Below are 19,093 nucleotides of genomic sequence, written 5' to 3' on the forward strand. Positions count from 1 at the left end.
ACATGCAGTTTGTTGAGCAACACCGCATCTGTTGTGCTGTTGGCTCCCGGCTTAGCAGCTTTCCAGAACTGTTTCTGGGCAGAGTAGCGATTCATGGGACATAGCTTAAAGAGGCAATCTAGAAGTGAAACAAATAAAAGTGTTTTTGAGAAACCAGATGCACTCAACCTATGAAAAAACATTATACGTAAGTACAAATGACAAGACAAGGCCCTTTTAGGAATCTCTCCTCTGACCTTTAATTCACACCACATGTGAGGTGCCAGGTGAGGAAACTGAGGCTTTCAGAAAGTCAGTTAATTCAATGTCACTGTCACACAGCCAGTTAAGCTTATTCCCTGAGAAGTTTACATTTTGACATAATTGGGTTTTTCAAATGGTTAAGTAATTTGTAGAGTAAAATTAATAATTCTGGAACGAAAACCCAGGTTTGGAAAAAGTATACCCTGAAGTATTTCAAGAACAAGCTTCTAAGGAAATTTCAATCTACTAACCACACACTTATTCTCATTTGTTCACTGAAACAGACTGAAACAGATTCTCTTAAAGGACCTTGAATAGGAAAATACCTAGTTATGGTCTTCACCAAATAACTCTCTCAAAACAACAAAAGTTAATTTGCTATCATCAACTAGGACTTTGCTCTAATTCAGACTATTTCTTCTAGTTGGGATCAATGAATTTTTACAAAGTACTGAACAAATAATTGACACTGTTGGGAAAAAAATATAAAAGATCATTTAATTGTAGAACAAGTATTTTCCTCCTTTCTGTAATCTTCTTCACTAAATAATTCTACTTAGTCATAAGCAGTTATAAGGTAAATATAAAACCAAACCACTGATACCCATAATTATCAAGAACATAATCCATCTATTCAAAGTAATCATTAGGGCATATAAAAGAGGTCATCTAGATTTTTAGAAAACAAAGGACACCACAAATAATCTATTAAAAGATAGAACTGCTGTCCCCACATCTTATGAAAGCCACAGATTACTGTCATTTACTGTATCAGTAGCAACTTAATATCATCGAGACAATATTCCTACCAGTTTGACATATGTGAACCCCCATTTACCATGTAAATAATCACATACAACCGGGAAACTATCAGCTTTAAAGGTCCTATCTTTGGCAGTAAACAGAGGTGGGCTGGACAAAGGTGATTTCCTTGATAATCACGTCACTTAAAAGGCATTCAAAAACAGGTATGCCATTGGTATTAATATTTGACAGAGAACTTATTTTATGGGCCAAATAAAGTAAACAATTTCAAATTTCATCAATAATGAGAGTAAAATGGTCTATTTTTTTTCCTCCAACACACTTCATATGATAATTGCTAAATGGTATGAATTGCAAACAAAAGAATTTAAGTTGATTCTAGGAACAATCAGGCTGGAACTATAATGCCAAGGGATTAACATGCAATGGAAAGTACCATTCTACAAGTGTTCCTGGGACAGCCAAGTCAAACACCCCACTTAAATAATTGGGCTACACAATACAGGTTCAAAACTTCGGGTGACTGACTTTACCTTCACCTAGGATGAGAGTATAAATTTAAGTACTATCAATTCAACCAAAGCCTTGCCATAACTTCTATACTAACTGTTTTCCTTGGACAAAACATTGCATTGGATTAAGCATATTTACAACCAACCAGCTATGTAAATATAAGAAATGCTAACAAACTAGTAACAGAACCAAATTAGCCTTGCTGATTTTGTCCTGTCTTCCCAGTTGCTTAGCAACTGATTCAAAGAGAAAATTAAATTAAGCAATTCAAATGTGATGTTAAACTAACCTTCCAAAATTCTGCAAGTCAGCGGCTCCACATTGCCCTTTGCTATTTGGACGGCACAGCAGGGCAAAATTAAAGTTCCACTGGATTCTAATACTGTGCTAAGTATAGAAACACACAAATACAGGAAATCCAGTAGAAGAATATATAATACATATTTGAGAGAAAGGAGTACCTGTGTGTGTGTGCGCATGTGTGTGTATACATGTGTGTGTATATATATGTGTGTGTATATATATTTATATATGCATGTACACACAATGTGTGCACACACGTACATATACACACATACACAGTGGTTTGATCTCACGCCAAAGAAATGCCACAAAGAATACCTTATGTGACAAGGGTTATTTTAGGCCTTTGAAGAATAAACTAAACTAAGCTTTCAAAAAATTACTCCTGAATATTCCTAAGCTTTAGCAGATGCCATACTGGGCTAACACAGAAGTAGTTTGCTGAATAGAGGGTTGGGTTAAGTGCTGAAGGGCTGAGTGGGCTGGAACCCAGAAAGAACAGGCCATGGGTGATCTTCTATGGTTTAAACAGCATCCCAGAACTTGGTTGGAGGGAGAACAGTCAACTGCTTGAAGATGCATTAACTATGAAATGAGCACTTGTGGTGCATAGTTAAGAGAAGTCAAGGGGCGCCTGGGTGGCTCAGTCATTTAAGTGTCAGACTCTTGATCTCAGCTCAGGTCTTGATCTCAGGGTAGTGAGTTCAAGCCCCACGTTAGAGAAAACAAAAAACAAACAAACAAACAAACCCCAGAAGAAGTCAAGAGGAGCCATAGGTGTTTATGGAGCCCTCCGCAACAGGGTGCCTGGGGGAGAAAGCAAAGAAGCTCTCTCAGAGGGAGCCTCCTAGGGACTAAGATAATAAAGGCTGCCAAAGAACAACCGAAACCCTATTCTCTACACACCATCCACATCTCTAGAACAAAAGGCTCCTGAGTGCAGAGATTTTTGTCTGTTTGGCATGTACCTGTTACCCAGGGCCTAGGAGTACAGAAAGAGTGCAAGTGATCGTTGCTGAATTAATGCCCAGGTTGTGTTATCATCTCTACAGCTCCCCCAAGTAATGACAGGGAAGTTGTCTCAAGACACCTCCAGTTCTAAGTGCCCAGGAATCTATTCACTGATTCAGTTACCATTTACTAAAGTGCCTAGTGTGTGCTGGGTGCTGAAAACAGAACACTGAGCCCATCTTGCAAGTTTCTTCATGACAGCAAAAAACTAAAGACACAACTTGAATTACTCAAGTCAAAAGTATGGTGGAGGAAAGAATTATATACTGACACAATATCCTGCTGGAGGGGAGCTGCATCTTACACAAGGTCATCAGGACGGGCACCCCCAGGACAGTGGTGTCTGACAGAGAACTGAAGGGTGTGAAGGAGCCACTTGATAAACATCAGGAGGCAAAGCCTTCATGCAAAAGGACTAGCAAGTGCAAAGGCCCTTCAGTGAAAGAAATTTTGATAAGGTTAACAAAAATTTGAAAATATGGCCTGGAAGGTACCAGGCAACAGGAAGAGTTACAAGAGACATGGCCAGAGACACAAGCAGATGCTGCATTATGTAGGATTGTATAGATCCTGGTGAGGCATGTAATTATTCTTTTAACAGCAGTGAGAAGCAACCAAAGGCTATAAGCAAAGAACCTAATAAGGGAGCCTCCTTTTTGTTATTGGTGCCTACTAAGAAAAGGAAGGCTGGGAGGGGTAGATTTGGGGAGAAAAGAAGAAATTACTAATTTTAACTATGCTTAGTTTGAGATGCCTATGAAGCATTCAAGCTGAAATGTTGAATAAGCCATCCACCACCTAGCAGGTTGGAAATACAGGAATTATTTAAGGAGTAAAGGGCAGGGGGCAGGAGAAGGATAGAAATGCTGAAGAGGAGAAAAGTTGAGGAAGTCAGCTTTATAAATACAATGTAGCTACTACCCATCTGTGACCAGAGAGGGCAGAATAAAGACCCTTCTTCCCTCTTTCCCTCTCCCCAGAAGAAAACAGAAAAACCCAAATCCACCCTCTACTAAACTCAATTCCATCTTCCTAAGTTGCAATAAATGAATATGCAAAGAGGATGGAGGGATGGATAGATAAAGAGACATGAAGCCTGAGTATCTGCAGAGGGGTACCAGGGAGAAGGAAGCCAGTTTGCTCAGTGGAACCCTGGAAAAGCTCAGGAACCCAGGATAACACTGTGCAGGACACATTACTGCCCAACCCAGAGCAAGGACAAAGGGCTCCAGGGGCTGAGCACGGTGGTGGGAACTAGGAGTGAGATGCCTCCATCCCCCTCCTACATGGAAACATACAGAGGCTTTTCACAAGGAGAGAAGACTCAGTATGTGCTATGAAAGAATTATGTACACAAAGAAAAATAAGATTATTACTAACTCCACGGGAAAGCTGCACATTAAAATCAAGTATGTTGATAGCTCAAGAGCAAACAATATTTACATAGTCACAAAAATCAAAGACTGAATACTAGTCTAGCCAAAAAGAAGTGGTATAACTCTAATGTGAGGATGGAAGAGGAGCAGAGGGTGTCAGAAAGCCAACCTCATCTGTAATAACAGGAAGTCAACAGAAGAGATTTATAATAGATTAATCTACAGACATCAAGAGATACACATCATCTAGAAAAACGGGTAAATACCAGTAAAATATGTTAAAATATTCTAAATTGCTGCCTCTGGAACGTGGAAGGCATGAGGTATCAGATATAGGACTGTTATTTTTATTCTGCATTTTATCAATGTTTGAACTTTTTTGAGGTGAAATTCACATAACATTAAACTAATCATTTTAAAGTGAACGATTCAGTGGCATTCAGTACACCGCAATGTTGTGCAATCACCACCTCTACCTAGTTCCAAAATATTGTTATCACCCACAAAAGAAAACGCCATATCTATGAAATTCATTCCAAACCCCTCATATTTCACTTTTTTAAAGAATGTGCAAGTATCAATGAAAATGCTTAACTTTTTTAAACAACCTTTTTGTACCCAAAAGCATTTCAGTTCTTGCTTAGTTATCATTCTGCAAATGAGTGACAAAAGGCAGCAAGATGGATAATGCCATGGATCAGTGGGAATACAGAAATCTTCTGCACTGTTGATAGGTACACTACTAGGGTGAGTCAAGTTATGTAGATACATAGAACCTATAACATATAATCCAGCAATTCTGCTACAGCGCATATATCCCAAAGATATGTCTCACAGCCAGGCCCCCGAGTCTCCATGTCCACTTGAAGGAGGAGATTCCAGGAAAGAGAGTGAGAAACTCTACTGGTTTGCAAGTAACATAAAACCTGTATTGATAGCCAGTTATCAATGATAGCCAATCTCACATGACCCCACCATGCTACAAGGAGTTAAAAAATGTAGTTCAGCTGAGCGCCCAGGAAGAAGGCATTTGCTGTGTACCTAGCCAGCCTCTGGCTGTCTGTCCCTCTGAATGCCACACTCTCTCACCACCACCCACCACTCAGTGTTGTATCAATTAATCAGACAAAAACAGTCCCTTCTCTCATAGAATTTGGGCTCTTCAAACCTACTTCAATGACCAAAAACACAAATGATCAACAACCTTTTTTTTTTTTTTGAAATTCTTCATTTCACCTATCATACGTAAACACAATTTTATATGGAGAGAAATCAAGGGGAGAGGTATGTAAGTTACAAGTATGAAATATTTCAGGGTTGATCATTCATATGGTACCCTCTTTTCAACAGGGTAAGAGGCAGAGGAACAAAAATTTCAAAAGAACAGACAGCGTGATTAACAAAGAAAAGGCAGAGGATTAATTCCCCAGTAAGGCAGTTAAGATTTAAAAAGAAGTATTGAAAGGGGAATACAAAACAATCCATATTTTAAGTATCCTCCCAACTCAACTTTGCTACACTGAAAGTCTCACAAGGGCAGGACTTACCTGCCTTATTCATCATTCTGTCTCCACTGCATTCAGTAAAATATCAGGCCAATGAATAAATGGATACTCAAGGTGGAAGAACTCTAAAGTGGCAGTTCACTACAGCAAAACCTACTCTATTTTCAACAAAAGCCTTCCCTGAACAAGTAATTAACTCCAGTTCACTAAAAGAGGAAACCAGTACAACACATTGTTGTGTCTGTTGCTTGCTAATCACATTTCCCAAGTCATGACAGGAGCCCTTTGAAGTTAAGTGACATTTGCCAACTCGGACTGCCAAATAAACCTTTCATTACCTGTCTGTAAAAAAAAATACACACTGTTATTAAAAGACAAAGGAAAACAAGGTAATGTTCCCCCTTAGGCAAGCAGATGCTTTCTGTGGGTAGAAAACTCAGGACAGATACTGTTTAAACTTACGACAGGTAGTAAATAAGCCCTAGAGAACTAAAGTACAGGATAGGGAATGTAGACAACAGTAGTATACTATAAACATCAGATTTGCTAACAGACAGAATTATTCCAATCGGTAAAAAAAAAAAAAAAAAGATAATGTAATGTGATAGAGATGCTAATTATTGCTACAATGGTAATCATATTACAATATATAAACATATCAAATTATCAAGAGTTCCATACCTTAGATTTATATAATGTTATATGTCAAACATATTTCAATTTTTAAAATACATGTAAAAAAAAAAAAAAAAGAAAGAAAGAAAGAAAGAAAACCCAAGCTGACTACAGGCTAGCCTGCTATTCTCTGCCTTTATCAGTTTTCATGGTTGTAGAGCCATCATTCACAAACACATTTAAAAAGTGGAAACACAGGTGGACACTTCCTTTTTGATCTACTTTAGTTCAATCAAGTAAATTTTTATTTACCTATTTGCAAGCATTACTTGAAATGGATCAGCTTTAACCCAAAGATAGAAAGTAAAAAATTACTTTAAAAAAGCAAGGCCTCTTCCCATTTATGCAAGACCAAAGTGTACACAAGTTCCTTCCAGCTGCAGCCTTAGCACAGGCAGCTGCCAATCTTTGGAATGTCAGTGCCCTGCCCTCTGCACCTGGACAGATGCAGAGACCCAGAGCCAGCTAAACATCACTGTGATAGCAGGGTCAGATGTCCCTGGGCAATATGCATAGTGTATCAATGAGGGGTAATGGGTCTTTGCAACAGGGGCAGTGTCCTCTTCCCCCATCCCCAAAAGGGTTCCTAAGCAGGAACCTTGTTGTGCCCCTAACAGCTCCAGTAATGCCTAAGCCTGGCTGCCTCCCTATTGATTTTGTGAGCTACCCACTGTTCTTCCAGCAGTTTGCTTTTTTGGCTTATCTTAGTTTCTGTTGCTTACAACCAAGAGTCCGAGCTGACCTACAGAGTGAAAAACCACTGCACTCTGCTGGCAATGGAAACAAACAAAGGCTTTTAACATCACCAAAGACAATGCCAAAAAGGAAGAGACAGCAAATCTGGAAAGCTCTGGGTACTCCAGCCATGGTTCCATCCCTCACTAGCTGAGCAGTGTTGGCCAGGTTACTAAAGCTCTCTGTGTCTGCATGTCTTCCTCTGGCAAACGAGTCATCCCTAAGGGACCACAAACCCTTGAGATCTGATAGAGTACATGGAAGCATATATTCCAGGTCAGGTAAGTCACAGAAAACCCAGAGATGGAAAGGCTGAAGTGCACACTGCTCTGCAGTCTAGCTGACTGGATTTAAACCTCAGCTCTATCATGTTAGCTGTATCATCTTGGAGAAAATTATCTCATCCGTGTAGGTTTTTGTCTCTTGCCTATAAAAGGGCAATAACCACAACAGCTAACTACAAACTAACTTAGAAGATTAAATTAACTACTTCATTTAAAACACTTAGTACAGATGCTGCCACAGAGTAAACACTCAATAAATATTCACCCTTGTGATAGAATGGATAAACCAACTGCATATTCATTCTACACTGCAATGCTAGGAGGAAACACTGTAATGGATAACCAACTATTGTTTCATACAACATAGATAGATTTCACATTGTTTTGAGCGAAAGAAGTCAAAACAAAACAAAACAAGAATCTATTTATATGAATTCAAGAACAAGCAGAACTAATCTATAGATACAGGGCATGAATACTGGTTACCTTTGTTGGGGGGTAATATTTCCTGGGAAGGGGCACTTTCTGAGGTGCTGGAAGTGGTCTCTACCTCAATGTGAGTGGGGGTCATGAGAGACAGAGAGTATAACTTCTATGATATCTGCATTTAAAGTACATGTGTATATATGTATATTTGTGTGCATATGTAATACCTCAATAAAAGATAATAATGAAATAGCTGTTCTCACAAAAAAAGAGGATTAAACACACTTTCCCGTTATGTAGAAAGGTTAACAATAGTGTCTGATTTCCACTGCTGGGAAAACATGATTTGTTTTGCCAGGGGTTTGGGTTGGGCATTTGCTGGTTTATAATGGAGAAGAGGAAAGGCACAACAGAGATTACATCACTGCCTCCCCAAATGGCCTCAGTTATTTGCATTACTCGCAGGACACCCTGGGCAATGAGCATTCCCTGGCCCAACGCCTAACACCCAGAGAGACTGTGACTGAGACAGGCTTTTCCCCACTGACTCCCTGTATTAGCCAAATATAATACCATTAATAGGCAACAGTTTAAAAATGCAATCTGTAACAAAATGCTAGGATGTCTATTTGCTTCAAACTAATCAGGGAGAGGGGAATGGGGGATGCAGATGAAACAAGATTGGCCATGAGTTGGTAACTGTTAAAGGTGGGTTTTGGGTACATGGAAGTTCACTATACTATTATTCTTTCATCTTGTATATAGGCTTAAAATTTTATTTTTTTAAGATTTTATTTATTTATTCATGACAGATACAGAGAGAGAGAAAGGCAGAGATGCAGGCAGAGGAAGAAGCAGGCTCCATGCAGAGAGCCCAATGTGGGACTCGATCCTAGGACTCTGGGATCACGCCCTGAGCCAAAGGCAGACACTCAACCGCTGAGCCACCTGGGCATCCCTAGGCTTAAAATTTTATATAGTAAAAACATCTGTGAAATTTCTTTTTAAGTATGAAATTTTTATAAAACCCAAAGTATTCACCAAGTTCAAAACAATGTTGTTTTAAGTTAAAAGGAAATCCTGTTTTATATGTAACCTGGTCCAATTTGCCAATCTACCTGAAAATCAATATATTCTGTAAAGGAAAAGGTGGATAGACTGGTCAAATAAGAAATGTAATAGAGTGGGGGCACCTGAGTGGCTCAGTTGGTTGACTATCTGATTCTTGGTTTCAGCTCAGGTCATGATCTCAGGATTGTGAGATCGAACGTCCATGGGGGGGGAACCATGTTCAACAGGGAGTCTGCTTGAGATCCTTTTTTTCTGCCCCTCCCCACCCTCCAAGCATGCTCTTGAGCTCTCTGAAATAAATAAATCTTTAACAGAAAAAAGAAAAAAATACAATTCACTGAAATGCACCCAAAAATGAGAGGATGCCCAGCTCTAAGTTAGATCGAATAGCTTGTAATTCCATGGACCATGGAAAGAAAGCTCTTCTCTGACAAAATTCTACATCCCTGGCACCTCTCAGACTTAAAGGCAAATGAAATTTCACTGTGTAATAGCCCTAGCTATTTAGACAGCTACAGCACTTGTTCACCTCTGTGAATATGTCAAATCTCCTACAAAAGGGCATTCAGAAGGTCTGGAACATCCAGTCTAAAAGGAGTTACATAAGCTATTGGACTGGTCATCCTGGGATCCTCCTGGAAAAAATATTTTTCAAATTAGAAACTCCCATTACACAAAGGAAACACAGGCTGTCTCAAAATAATTTGATTTCTCCTTCATTCACCAAACATTTCTTAAGTGCCGGTGGACTAGAGACAAAGAGTCAGTAAAATCTGGTCCTAAATGTCCTCAGGGAGAGAGAGGAGCCCACCAGTAATTCTAGAAGGTATGAAGCAGAAAAGTCACCTAATCCAATGTGTGAAGAGGTGAGAGAGTCAGATTAAGAGAAGGCCCCTCAATCGAGCTTTGCAGGGTCTATTGCTGAAGCCAAGGGGTGAGGCAGGAAGAGGGACAGACGATATAGAAAGAGTAAGAAATCTGTTGCATTATATGCAGCATATCAACCCCAGAATTACCTTACTTCTCTATGAAGTGGGCCAGACCTTCCGACATGGCCCACAGTTGACCATGAGAAAAGCTGATACTGCTAACCTGCTCTTTCCTACTCTCCCCTACCTGGAAACCTCAACAGTGCATTTTCTTCACTTGTTCTCCATCTTGTATTCAAGAAATCAACAAACCCGTTGTTGCAGGCTTGCACCCACTTCTCCACAGAGGATAAGAGGGCAAGTGAACACAAACAACCAAGAGAAGACACTATCTCACTTGTCTCGCTCTGGTCCTTTCTCTACTGGTCTCCACTGAAAACCCAGAAAGCCAACTCTGAGCCCCTTAGTACTTTACCCCCTTTGTGGGAGATTTCCCAACTGGTCCCTGTCATTTGTGAGCAGGACCTCTCCTCCACAGGTTTTTGGCTTTTTACATATTACTCATACTGTCAATAAACAGATTCCTTCCAAAGAAGCCCTTTCACTGGAAGGAAGTCAGAGTTTCACTGACTCTGACCCAGCAAAAAGGAATTAACCAAACAAATCAAGAGTCAAAGAGGTCATATATTTACCCTAAATGAAAAGTCGTTTTCTGAATTTCATGACCTATGTTTTCCTTTACTTACACTTTATTTTTATCTTTGCAAACACACACAGAATACCATCAGCAGCCTTTTGAAGTCAAAATATTTGCCAAGAATGATGATTATTAAACTTCTCTCCCCAAAACATCTACCTGAAAGATACACATTGCCACCCAAAATAGTGGCTTATTATAATAAAAGTTTTCCAAGAAACATTTCAAAAATGATAACCTCCCCTCAAACAAAGGTGATTATACGAGGATTCCTCAACACTGTTGTAGGCATTGTGGATATCACCTATAATTATTTGTTGTGGCAGGCTGTCCTGTGCACTGTAGGATATTTAGCAGCATCCCTGGCCTGTACTCTTCAGTTGTCAGTAGTAACCCATCCCCCAGTTTCTTAAAAACCAAAAATGTCTATTAGAGGTTGCCAAAAGTCCTCCAGGTGGGGCAAAATCATCCCCCCCCCCAATTGAGAACCACAGGATTAAATCGTCCTTCCTATCCTTCTTGAGGAATCAATACCCTAAAGGCACCAAAAGTGACAAGATGGACTGATAAAGACAACAGAGAGAGGCAAAAAGCATTCTAGACTCTTACGAATTATGTCTAGAAAGCAGCTTTTTTGGTTGCTGTACTTGAAATTCTACTTGACAGCTGGAACTCTCTTTCTATAACTGACTCCCCCGCCTAAAATCCGTTAGGGTTGTGATTCTCCACCCTGGCTCATCCTCAGAGTCAGAGAGAGAGCTTTCAAAGTAATACAGTACTCTGGCCCCTCCCTCCCACATTCTAATTCTTGGGTCTGAAAGTGGGAGATAAGCAAGGTTTCCCACCCAAACTCCCTAGGTGATTTCCACTGACTCTCTTAGTTCACATGGCAGTAGGGTGCTCAAACAAGGGTATATCATAATTGATAAACAAGGGTATATCAATTATTGCCATAATTGCCAGATTTTACTAAAATACAGATGTCTAACTGGAGAGTGTGGTCTAGAAATCCTCATTTTTCTCAAATTCTCCAGGTGATTCTAATGTGAATGGTCCCCAATCACACACTCTGAGAAACAGTGGCCTATGGAATACATGAATTACAAAAACAGCACTTCTCAAACTTTAATTGACAGACAAATCATCTAAGGCTCTTGTTAAAAGGCAGGCACTAATTCAGCAGCTCTGAGGAAGGATCTGGAATTCTGCATTTCTAACAAGCTCCCAGGTGATGAGAAGTGCTGGTCTGGGGGACTACTCTGCTAGGAAGGTTCTAACAGACTCAAGAGATTGCTAGCAACTTGGATTCCCAAGTCCTGTAGGCACATCTATCAAAGAGCTTAGCAATGAGAACGTTCAGATGCTTCAGAAGTTCAGGCGTGGTAGAAAGAATGGGAGCCAGGAATGCGTGGCCCTTCATATGGCCCATCTCCAGCTTTACTTCTTCACAGCACTCCTCCACCAACGTCCCACTCTGGCCATTCCAAACTACTTCCAATTCTCATGAACATGTGCCATATGTCACTCTTCCATATCTTTACCAAGTTGTTCCCTGCCAGAAATTGTCTTCCCATGACACCATCTCAATCAGCACAATCGTCATTTTTTGCCTAGGCTCTTCTTCATCTATTATGCTGTAGGTTCACCTCAAAGTTCAGCTCCCCAGGGAAGACAGGCATGTCCTCCATCCTACTCCTCCCTACCATGCAGGATCATCATTCCCGCCCCCATGATCCCAAACAGTGCCTTCAGTTTAAGACTGCCTTATGACTTGTCTACATAAAGGGTATGTGGATTCATGTGATTTAATCAGAAAATATCTAACACCATTTTAAAATGTATTCAGTAGAAAAGGTTCTTTTCTCTCCTTGGATTTTAAAAAAAAAAAAAAAAGGGTAAGACTCTAGGAACAGCAAGATTCTAACTATCCTAGGTGGCAAATACTGCCAATACAGAAATTAAAAGTATCTAGACCCATTTAATGATCAAAGTTCCCAATATTATTTCAACCTAAGATTTCACTCTCCCCACTTCCCATCTTATGCCTCCATCCTCCATCCTCCCCACTCTACTCCTGTCTTGCCTACTTCACTGCAGATCCCATCTGGGTAGCAGCAGATGTGGGAAGAAGGGCAGCAAAGTTCTTACTTGGCTGGAGGTATCAAGCTGACTTCATACACCAGCCCTAGATGATATATGCTTAAAGTTGACTTTTTCATTTTTTGGGTACTTTTTTCTTAGATTTTTATTTGTAAATAATTTCAAATTTACAGAGAAGTTGAAAGAATAGTAACACAGGAACTATTCTCTATCCAAAGTCACCTTTTACGAACATTTTGCCCATTTGCTTTATCATTCATATTCTCTGTATATACATATAGAATATCTAACATACAGGAACAAATATGAAATAATTTCCTGAGCCATTTGGGTTAAGTTGCATTAAAACTATGCCCCTGACACTTCTTTCAGTGTCTATTTCCTAAAAATAAGGATATCCTCTAACATGACCACAACACAATATCAATATCAGTAAATTTAACATTGATCTTGTACTTTTATCTAGCCTATAGTCCACACCTCTACTTTATCATTTGATCCAACAATGGCCTTTCTAATACTTTCCCCCTCCAGCTCACAATCCCATTAGGATCTGGGACATTTGCTTATAACGTTACTACAGCTGATCGTCATCTGTCACGGCCCTGACATTTAATAACACAATCCTCCATTTTTTTTAAACCAAGTAGTTTTCAGTTGGGGTCTGAAGTTTCCTTGCAGTTCAATTCCAGCTAGAATACTACATAAAGGATACCATACACTTCTGGGGGCATTGCCTCTGTAAAGACATGGTGTCCATCTGATCTGGTTGGCACTTTAACAGGCATCCTGGAGATCAGCCTGCCACTGCTGGAGGTCCCTCCTCTGTACTCCCTCCTCAGGGGAATACCTATCTATTCTGGCAGTCATAGCCCCTCCTCAGTCTCTGAAGATCCAGCACTGTGCTCCCAGGATCTTCTCTGCAGCTACAATGATCTCCATACCAACTCTCACACATGGCCCGTATATATCCAATGGAAAAATTCTGAGTTCTTTGCTTGGGCAAACTGACACCAATGTACAGAAATACTTTTATTAACACACCTAGACAATCCCTTTCATCCCCTAGATATTTCCTAGTTGGAATCAGACACCCCCATCTCCTCCCAAGCAAAAGAGACACATACTCAACTTTCCAAGTAGTCCTGTTGTAAGTCTTTCCAGTTAATGCCTTCATAAATGTTCAGAATCCACCCTCATGTATGCATTACCCTTTGTGTCTTGGTGTCTCAGTAGAGACGCCTAACTTCCATCCTATATACCTCATTGACTCCAACCTCCCACTTCCAGAATTCTGCAATGGCCTGCAAATGCAGGCCCTGGGTCTTATTCATCACCATGTTACAAAGGGCCTAGTAGGTACATAAGCCTTCAATAACCACTGTTTAATGAATTATAATGTACCTCCCACCTAGAATACATTCTCAAGCACAACTGAAAACTGTCATCTAAAAAAGAGGTCTTGCCTTATTTCCTTCCCTCTGACTTCTTTGTTTCATTTGTTTTTTAAGTCAAAAGTTGGTATGTTATATGTCTGTTTCATTTTCATGTTTTGTTACCAGTAAGCTTCAAATGTTTCTATATGGACTCATTTTTTCATTGGGATTTCATTCATATACAACAAAATTCACACTTTTAAATTATACAATCCAGTAGATTTTTTTGAAATTCAGAGTTGGCCTAACTAACACCATTATCTAATTCCAGACCACCTCAATCACCCTGAAAAGAAACCCCAGACCCATTGGCAGTCACGTCCCATTCTCTTCTCCTTTAGAACCTAGCAATTACTACTCTGCTTTCTGCTTTTATGGATTCTGGATGTTTCACATAAATGGAATCAAAGAATATACAGTCTGATTTGATTGGCTTCTTTCATTCAGCATAGTGTTTGTAAGTCTCATCCATATTATGGCATTCCTTTTTATGGTTGAATAATATCCCATTGTATGGAGAGACTACATTTCGTTTCTCTATTTATCAGCTGGTGGACATTTGAGTTGTTTCCACTTTTTAGCAATTATAAATAAAGCTACTATGATTGTGTACAACTTTCTATGCAGACATATTTTCAATTCTCTTGGGTATATGTTAAGAATGGAATTGCAGGGTTACTGATAAACTACCAAACCATTTTACAAAGTAGTTACATAATTTCATGATCCTAGCAGCATGAGGGTTTCAGTTTCTCCAATCCTCACCAACACTATTATTGTTCACCTTTGACTCTAGTCATCCTGGTGATTTCCTGGTATTTCCCTAATGACTGATGATATAGAACATATTTTCATGTGCTTATTGGGCACATGAAAACTTCCTTTGGAGAAAGGTCTATTTAAAGCCTTTGCCCATTTTAAAATTGGAATAATTAAAAATTAAAATTGGAATTAATTAAATTAATTAAAGATTTCATTTAATCATTCACAAGAGACAGAGAGAGACAGGCAGAGACATAGGCAGAGGGAGAAGCAGGCTCCCTGCGGGGAGCCTGATATGGGACTCGACCCCAGGACCCTGGGACCATGCCCTGAGCCAAAGGCAGATGCTCAACCATTGAGCTACCCAGGCACCCTGAGTTATTTATTTTTTAATTGTGGAGTTTTAAGGGTTCTTTACATATCCTAGATACTATTCCCTTACTAGAAAAGTGACTTCAAGTATTTTCTCCCTTTCTATGAGTAGTCTCTTCACTTTCTTGATGCTATCCTTTGAAGCACAAATGTTTTCATGTTTCATAAAGTCTATTTTATTTTTTCTTTTATTGCATATGCTTTTGGTGTCATATCAAGAAACTATGGTGTGATTCAAGGTCATGAAGAATTATACCTATGTTTTCTTCAAGATATGCATAGTTTTAGCTCTCATATTTAGATCGTTGATCCATCACATTCACATTTGTTTATGATGTGAGGTAGGGGTCCCAACATGTGAAAATCCACTTGTCCCGGCACCACCTGTTGAAATTACTATTTTCCCCACCTAATTGTCTTGGATACACGTTGAAAATCAATTGAACATAAATTATGAGTTTCTTTCCTTTCACTTCTAACAGGTAATTAATGTCCACCAAACCCTTCCACACCCAACTCTTACCAACAGAAGAAAAAAGAAAAAGAACTTTATTCCAAAACATTGTTCTAGAATTTCACAAGAAAGCCTACAAATATAATTAAAGACTGCTGAAATGTAAAATTAGCATAATTTCTCTAAAAGTTAAATACAGCATAAAGGCACAAAAAAATACTATCTATAACACAATCTAGTAAGAATGTGAGGTGATACTTGGGTCTTGAATGTGAGGTGATACTTGGGTCTTTTTTCCTAAGAGGGAAAAAAAAATGTCTTTCAAAAGGCGTCTTGTTGACATAAAAGACAGTGTGAGATGCTATTCCCAGGTGACTTTTCTTAACTATCAATGATTTTTTTAAACTATGGAAGTGACACCATATTTGGCCAAGTTAGGTTTGACCACGTTCTCTTCCAGGAATAAATGCAATTTTGTAACAGTGAACGGATTTCTGTGAAAACCACAGAAATTATGATGTGGTTTCATGAGTTGTATCACCAAACCAGGAAATTAAGTGGAGTTTGTATTTTTATTTTTCTATTACTGTGTTGTGAAGGCTATGGATGTTTTATCCAACCTATCTTTGGGGAGCAAATCAGTCTTAGAGAGAAAGCCATAGAAATTAGCTTGTATGACACAATCTTAACCTTTACCCAAGGAATGTGTCCACCACCATTAACTTTAAATTCCCAGAATACCACCCTTCACACCATAATCTCTACAATATAATTTCTAAGCAGCCCACAGACTATCATTTTACGTGGAAGACACATAAACATTCACATATATTTGACAAATGCCAGGAAAGTGTTCTCAATTTAGAAGCTAAAAATTAAAGCTTTTTAAATTCTTCACAAGACAAAGAAACACACACACACACACACACACAACAGGAAGGCATGCAGAGATGACGTTCTTTTTGAGTTCTAGACTGGGGATCTTCAAATGGTCCATATGCATGCTCCCCAGTAAAGCCATCTGCAAGACCCATGGCTGGCATTTCCTTGGAACCACAGAATAATTTAAGATCTTAGAAATCCTCAACTTCCATTCTAATCCATGGGAAGAATTTGAGGGAGCATGAGAGTGGGCAGAAACCAGGACCATAATGTCCAAATATCTGCCTTGAGGGGATAAACAAACTGAGGTATGCAATGGACCATGCTCAACAATAAAAAAAAGACCAGTACTGACAGACCCCACAACAGGAATGAATCTTAACCTAAGTATGCTTTATGAAAGAGGCCAAACAACAGAGAGTACACATTGTATGATTCCATTTAAATATAAATTCTAAGAAATGCAAACTAATCTATAGTGATGAAGCAGATCAGAGTTCCTGGGGGCAAGGAGGGCGGGGAGGTGATTGTAGGAAAGAGGGAATAGGGATCATGAAGGAGCAAGATAAGACTTTTAGGGGTAGTGACTATCTTCATTATTATAACTGTGGTTATGGCTTCACAGGAATACACGTGTCAAAATTTATCAAATTGTACATTTTTAAAATGTGAATATACTGTATGTCAATGACTCCTCAATAAAGCTATTTATAATCCCACAAAACTACATCTACCACCTGATACTGTCTAGTCCAAAACTATTCAGTGCAGAGTGGATCTGCTCATGCTAGTGCCAGGGAAATAAACTTGAGACCCCTAAGAAATCCAAGTGAAAAACCACTGCCACTGTCTAGGTGGGTGAGAACTTCAGCAAACCAATTTCATTCAGGAATTTTCACTTTTAGAGTTCACTACTTCTCTTATTTCCAGTTTTCACGTATCAAGCACAGCATCACAAACCCAACCACCTGCGGTAGCCACTCCAGAATTTTAAGGTAAGGCCTCAGGAAATGGAGGAATGTGAGCAAAGGGAAAACTGCTGCTCAATTTCTAACAAATGTTGCCATCTGGAAATGCTGACCCAATGTGGCTAGATGTGAATTTTCCCAAAAAGCCAAAAATTTGTCTTTTCATGTAAAATCTGAAATTTTTAAGGGTGAAGCAAGTAACTCAATTTTTAATACACCGTGCAGGTTAAACAAAAAACAAGTGTGAGCAGGAGCCAGCCTATAGGTTGCTGATTTGCAACGGCAGACAAAGCTCAGAACATAGGCTCTGGGTTCAGGATCAGCTCTATAACTTCTGGGTCCATGATCTTAGGTAATAGACTCAACCTCTCTAATATCCCATATCCTCACCAGCAACGTAGAGCTAACAATACAGGATCCACATTGAGAGCTATAGTAAAGATGAAATGTTCTACGCGTGGAAAACCTACAGTAAATATTACCGATACTCTAAATGAGAGCATGCTTCACTTTCATAGATTTCTCCAAAAATAGATTTCTCTTTTGTGTTGAAACTACAGATGGCTTGTAGCTTGGAGAGCTCATAAGAACACTGAATAGCAGCAATTGGGCTTCAACAAGCTGGACCAAGGGGACAAAACAAATCTCATCCCATTTAAACACAGAGCAAACTCTCATTTTTTTAAGTAAGACACAGGGAAAATTGTCTTGGGAATGAGTTTGGGTGATGGGAATAGAATGTGTCAGTGTTATGTGGCTCCAAAATATAATGGCCAGGAAAAAAAAAATGTGTAATGATCCAGTGTACTAATTAGAACATACCTAGAATATGACTTTTCGCTTAGAAAGCCACACTGGGAGACATGAGCAAAAGGCATCCTAGCCATAGAGGGGAACCAGGAAAGGCAGGGGATTTCACAATGTTCTTGGAGGGAAAGGGGATGCTTACAGAAGTTAAGTGACTTACATGAGTTCACACCTCAACTGGGACACTCCCAACTGACAGACTAACTTCTAGTATACTTTTGGAAAAGTTCATTTGAACAAAGCTAAAACAATTTCTTTATTGTAAGACCGGACGGATCCTTTACCATAACTCCCATATTTTATGTCCATCTTAAAGGTGGATGTAATAATTGTGTATCCTAAGTTTGCTTTTATTTTTTAATTCTTTGATCAAACTAGGGTTTCCTGAAACACCCCAAGGGAAGACCTTCTTGTTGCTGTCAAGAATCACGTCATAGTCAGAGATCTGACTGCCATAGAACATGTCCAGGAAAAGAGCAATGACGGGTCAGAAAAGACTCACTTCCTTGCAACCAGGCAGGGCAAGAAGACAAGGAGCAAACCTTCATTGGGAGAAGGATTTAAGCTCAGCATGACTTGCTATCCAGAGCTGCGCAAGGTCGTGTAGATCTCAGCCTCACAAACCTTGTGTTATTCACACGCCCTTCCCCAATAGGTAAATTCAAAGCGAAATCACAGAGCTACCCAGCGAGTGAGCTCCAGGATGGTTTAACAACCCAACTCTCTGACTCTGACAGTCTTCTAACACTATCAGCCTCTCCACAGATGAGTCTTGGTATGTATTTGCTAATCGAAGCGTGAGGATTAACCCAAGAGAGGAGACCACTGTGACTCTGTGT

The 19,093-nt window shown here is 39.5% G+C and overlaps 1 protein-coding gene across 8 annotated transcripts in view; it reads right to left on the reverse strand.

Moving 5' to 3' along the window:
- ITPR1 (inositol 1,4,5-trisphosphate receptor type 1) overlaps positions 1–19,093 on the reverse strand; it is a 318,610-nt gene that overhangs the window by 202,242 nt on the left and 97,275 nt on the right. For all 8 annotated transcript variants that reach the window (XM_072720366.1, XM_072720372.1, XM_072720371.1 and 5 more), the window contains exon 5: positions 3–118. In XM_072720366.1, the coding sequence (XP_072576467.1) occupies positions 3–118 (116 nt within the window). The remainder of the gene's footprint in view (positions 1–2; positions 119–19,093) is intronic.

Source organism: Vulpes vulpes, chromosome 9, assembly GCF_048418805.1.
Source record: "Vulpes vulpes isolate BD-2025 chromosome 9, VulVul3, whole genome shotgun sequence".
Classification (NCBI taxonomy): Eukaryota; Metazoa; Chordata; class Mammalia; order Carnivora; family Canidae; genus Vulpes; species Vulpes vulpes.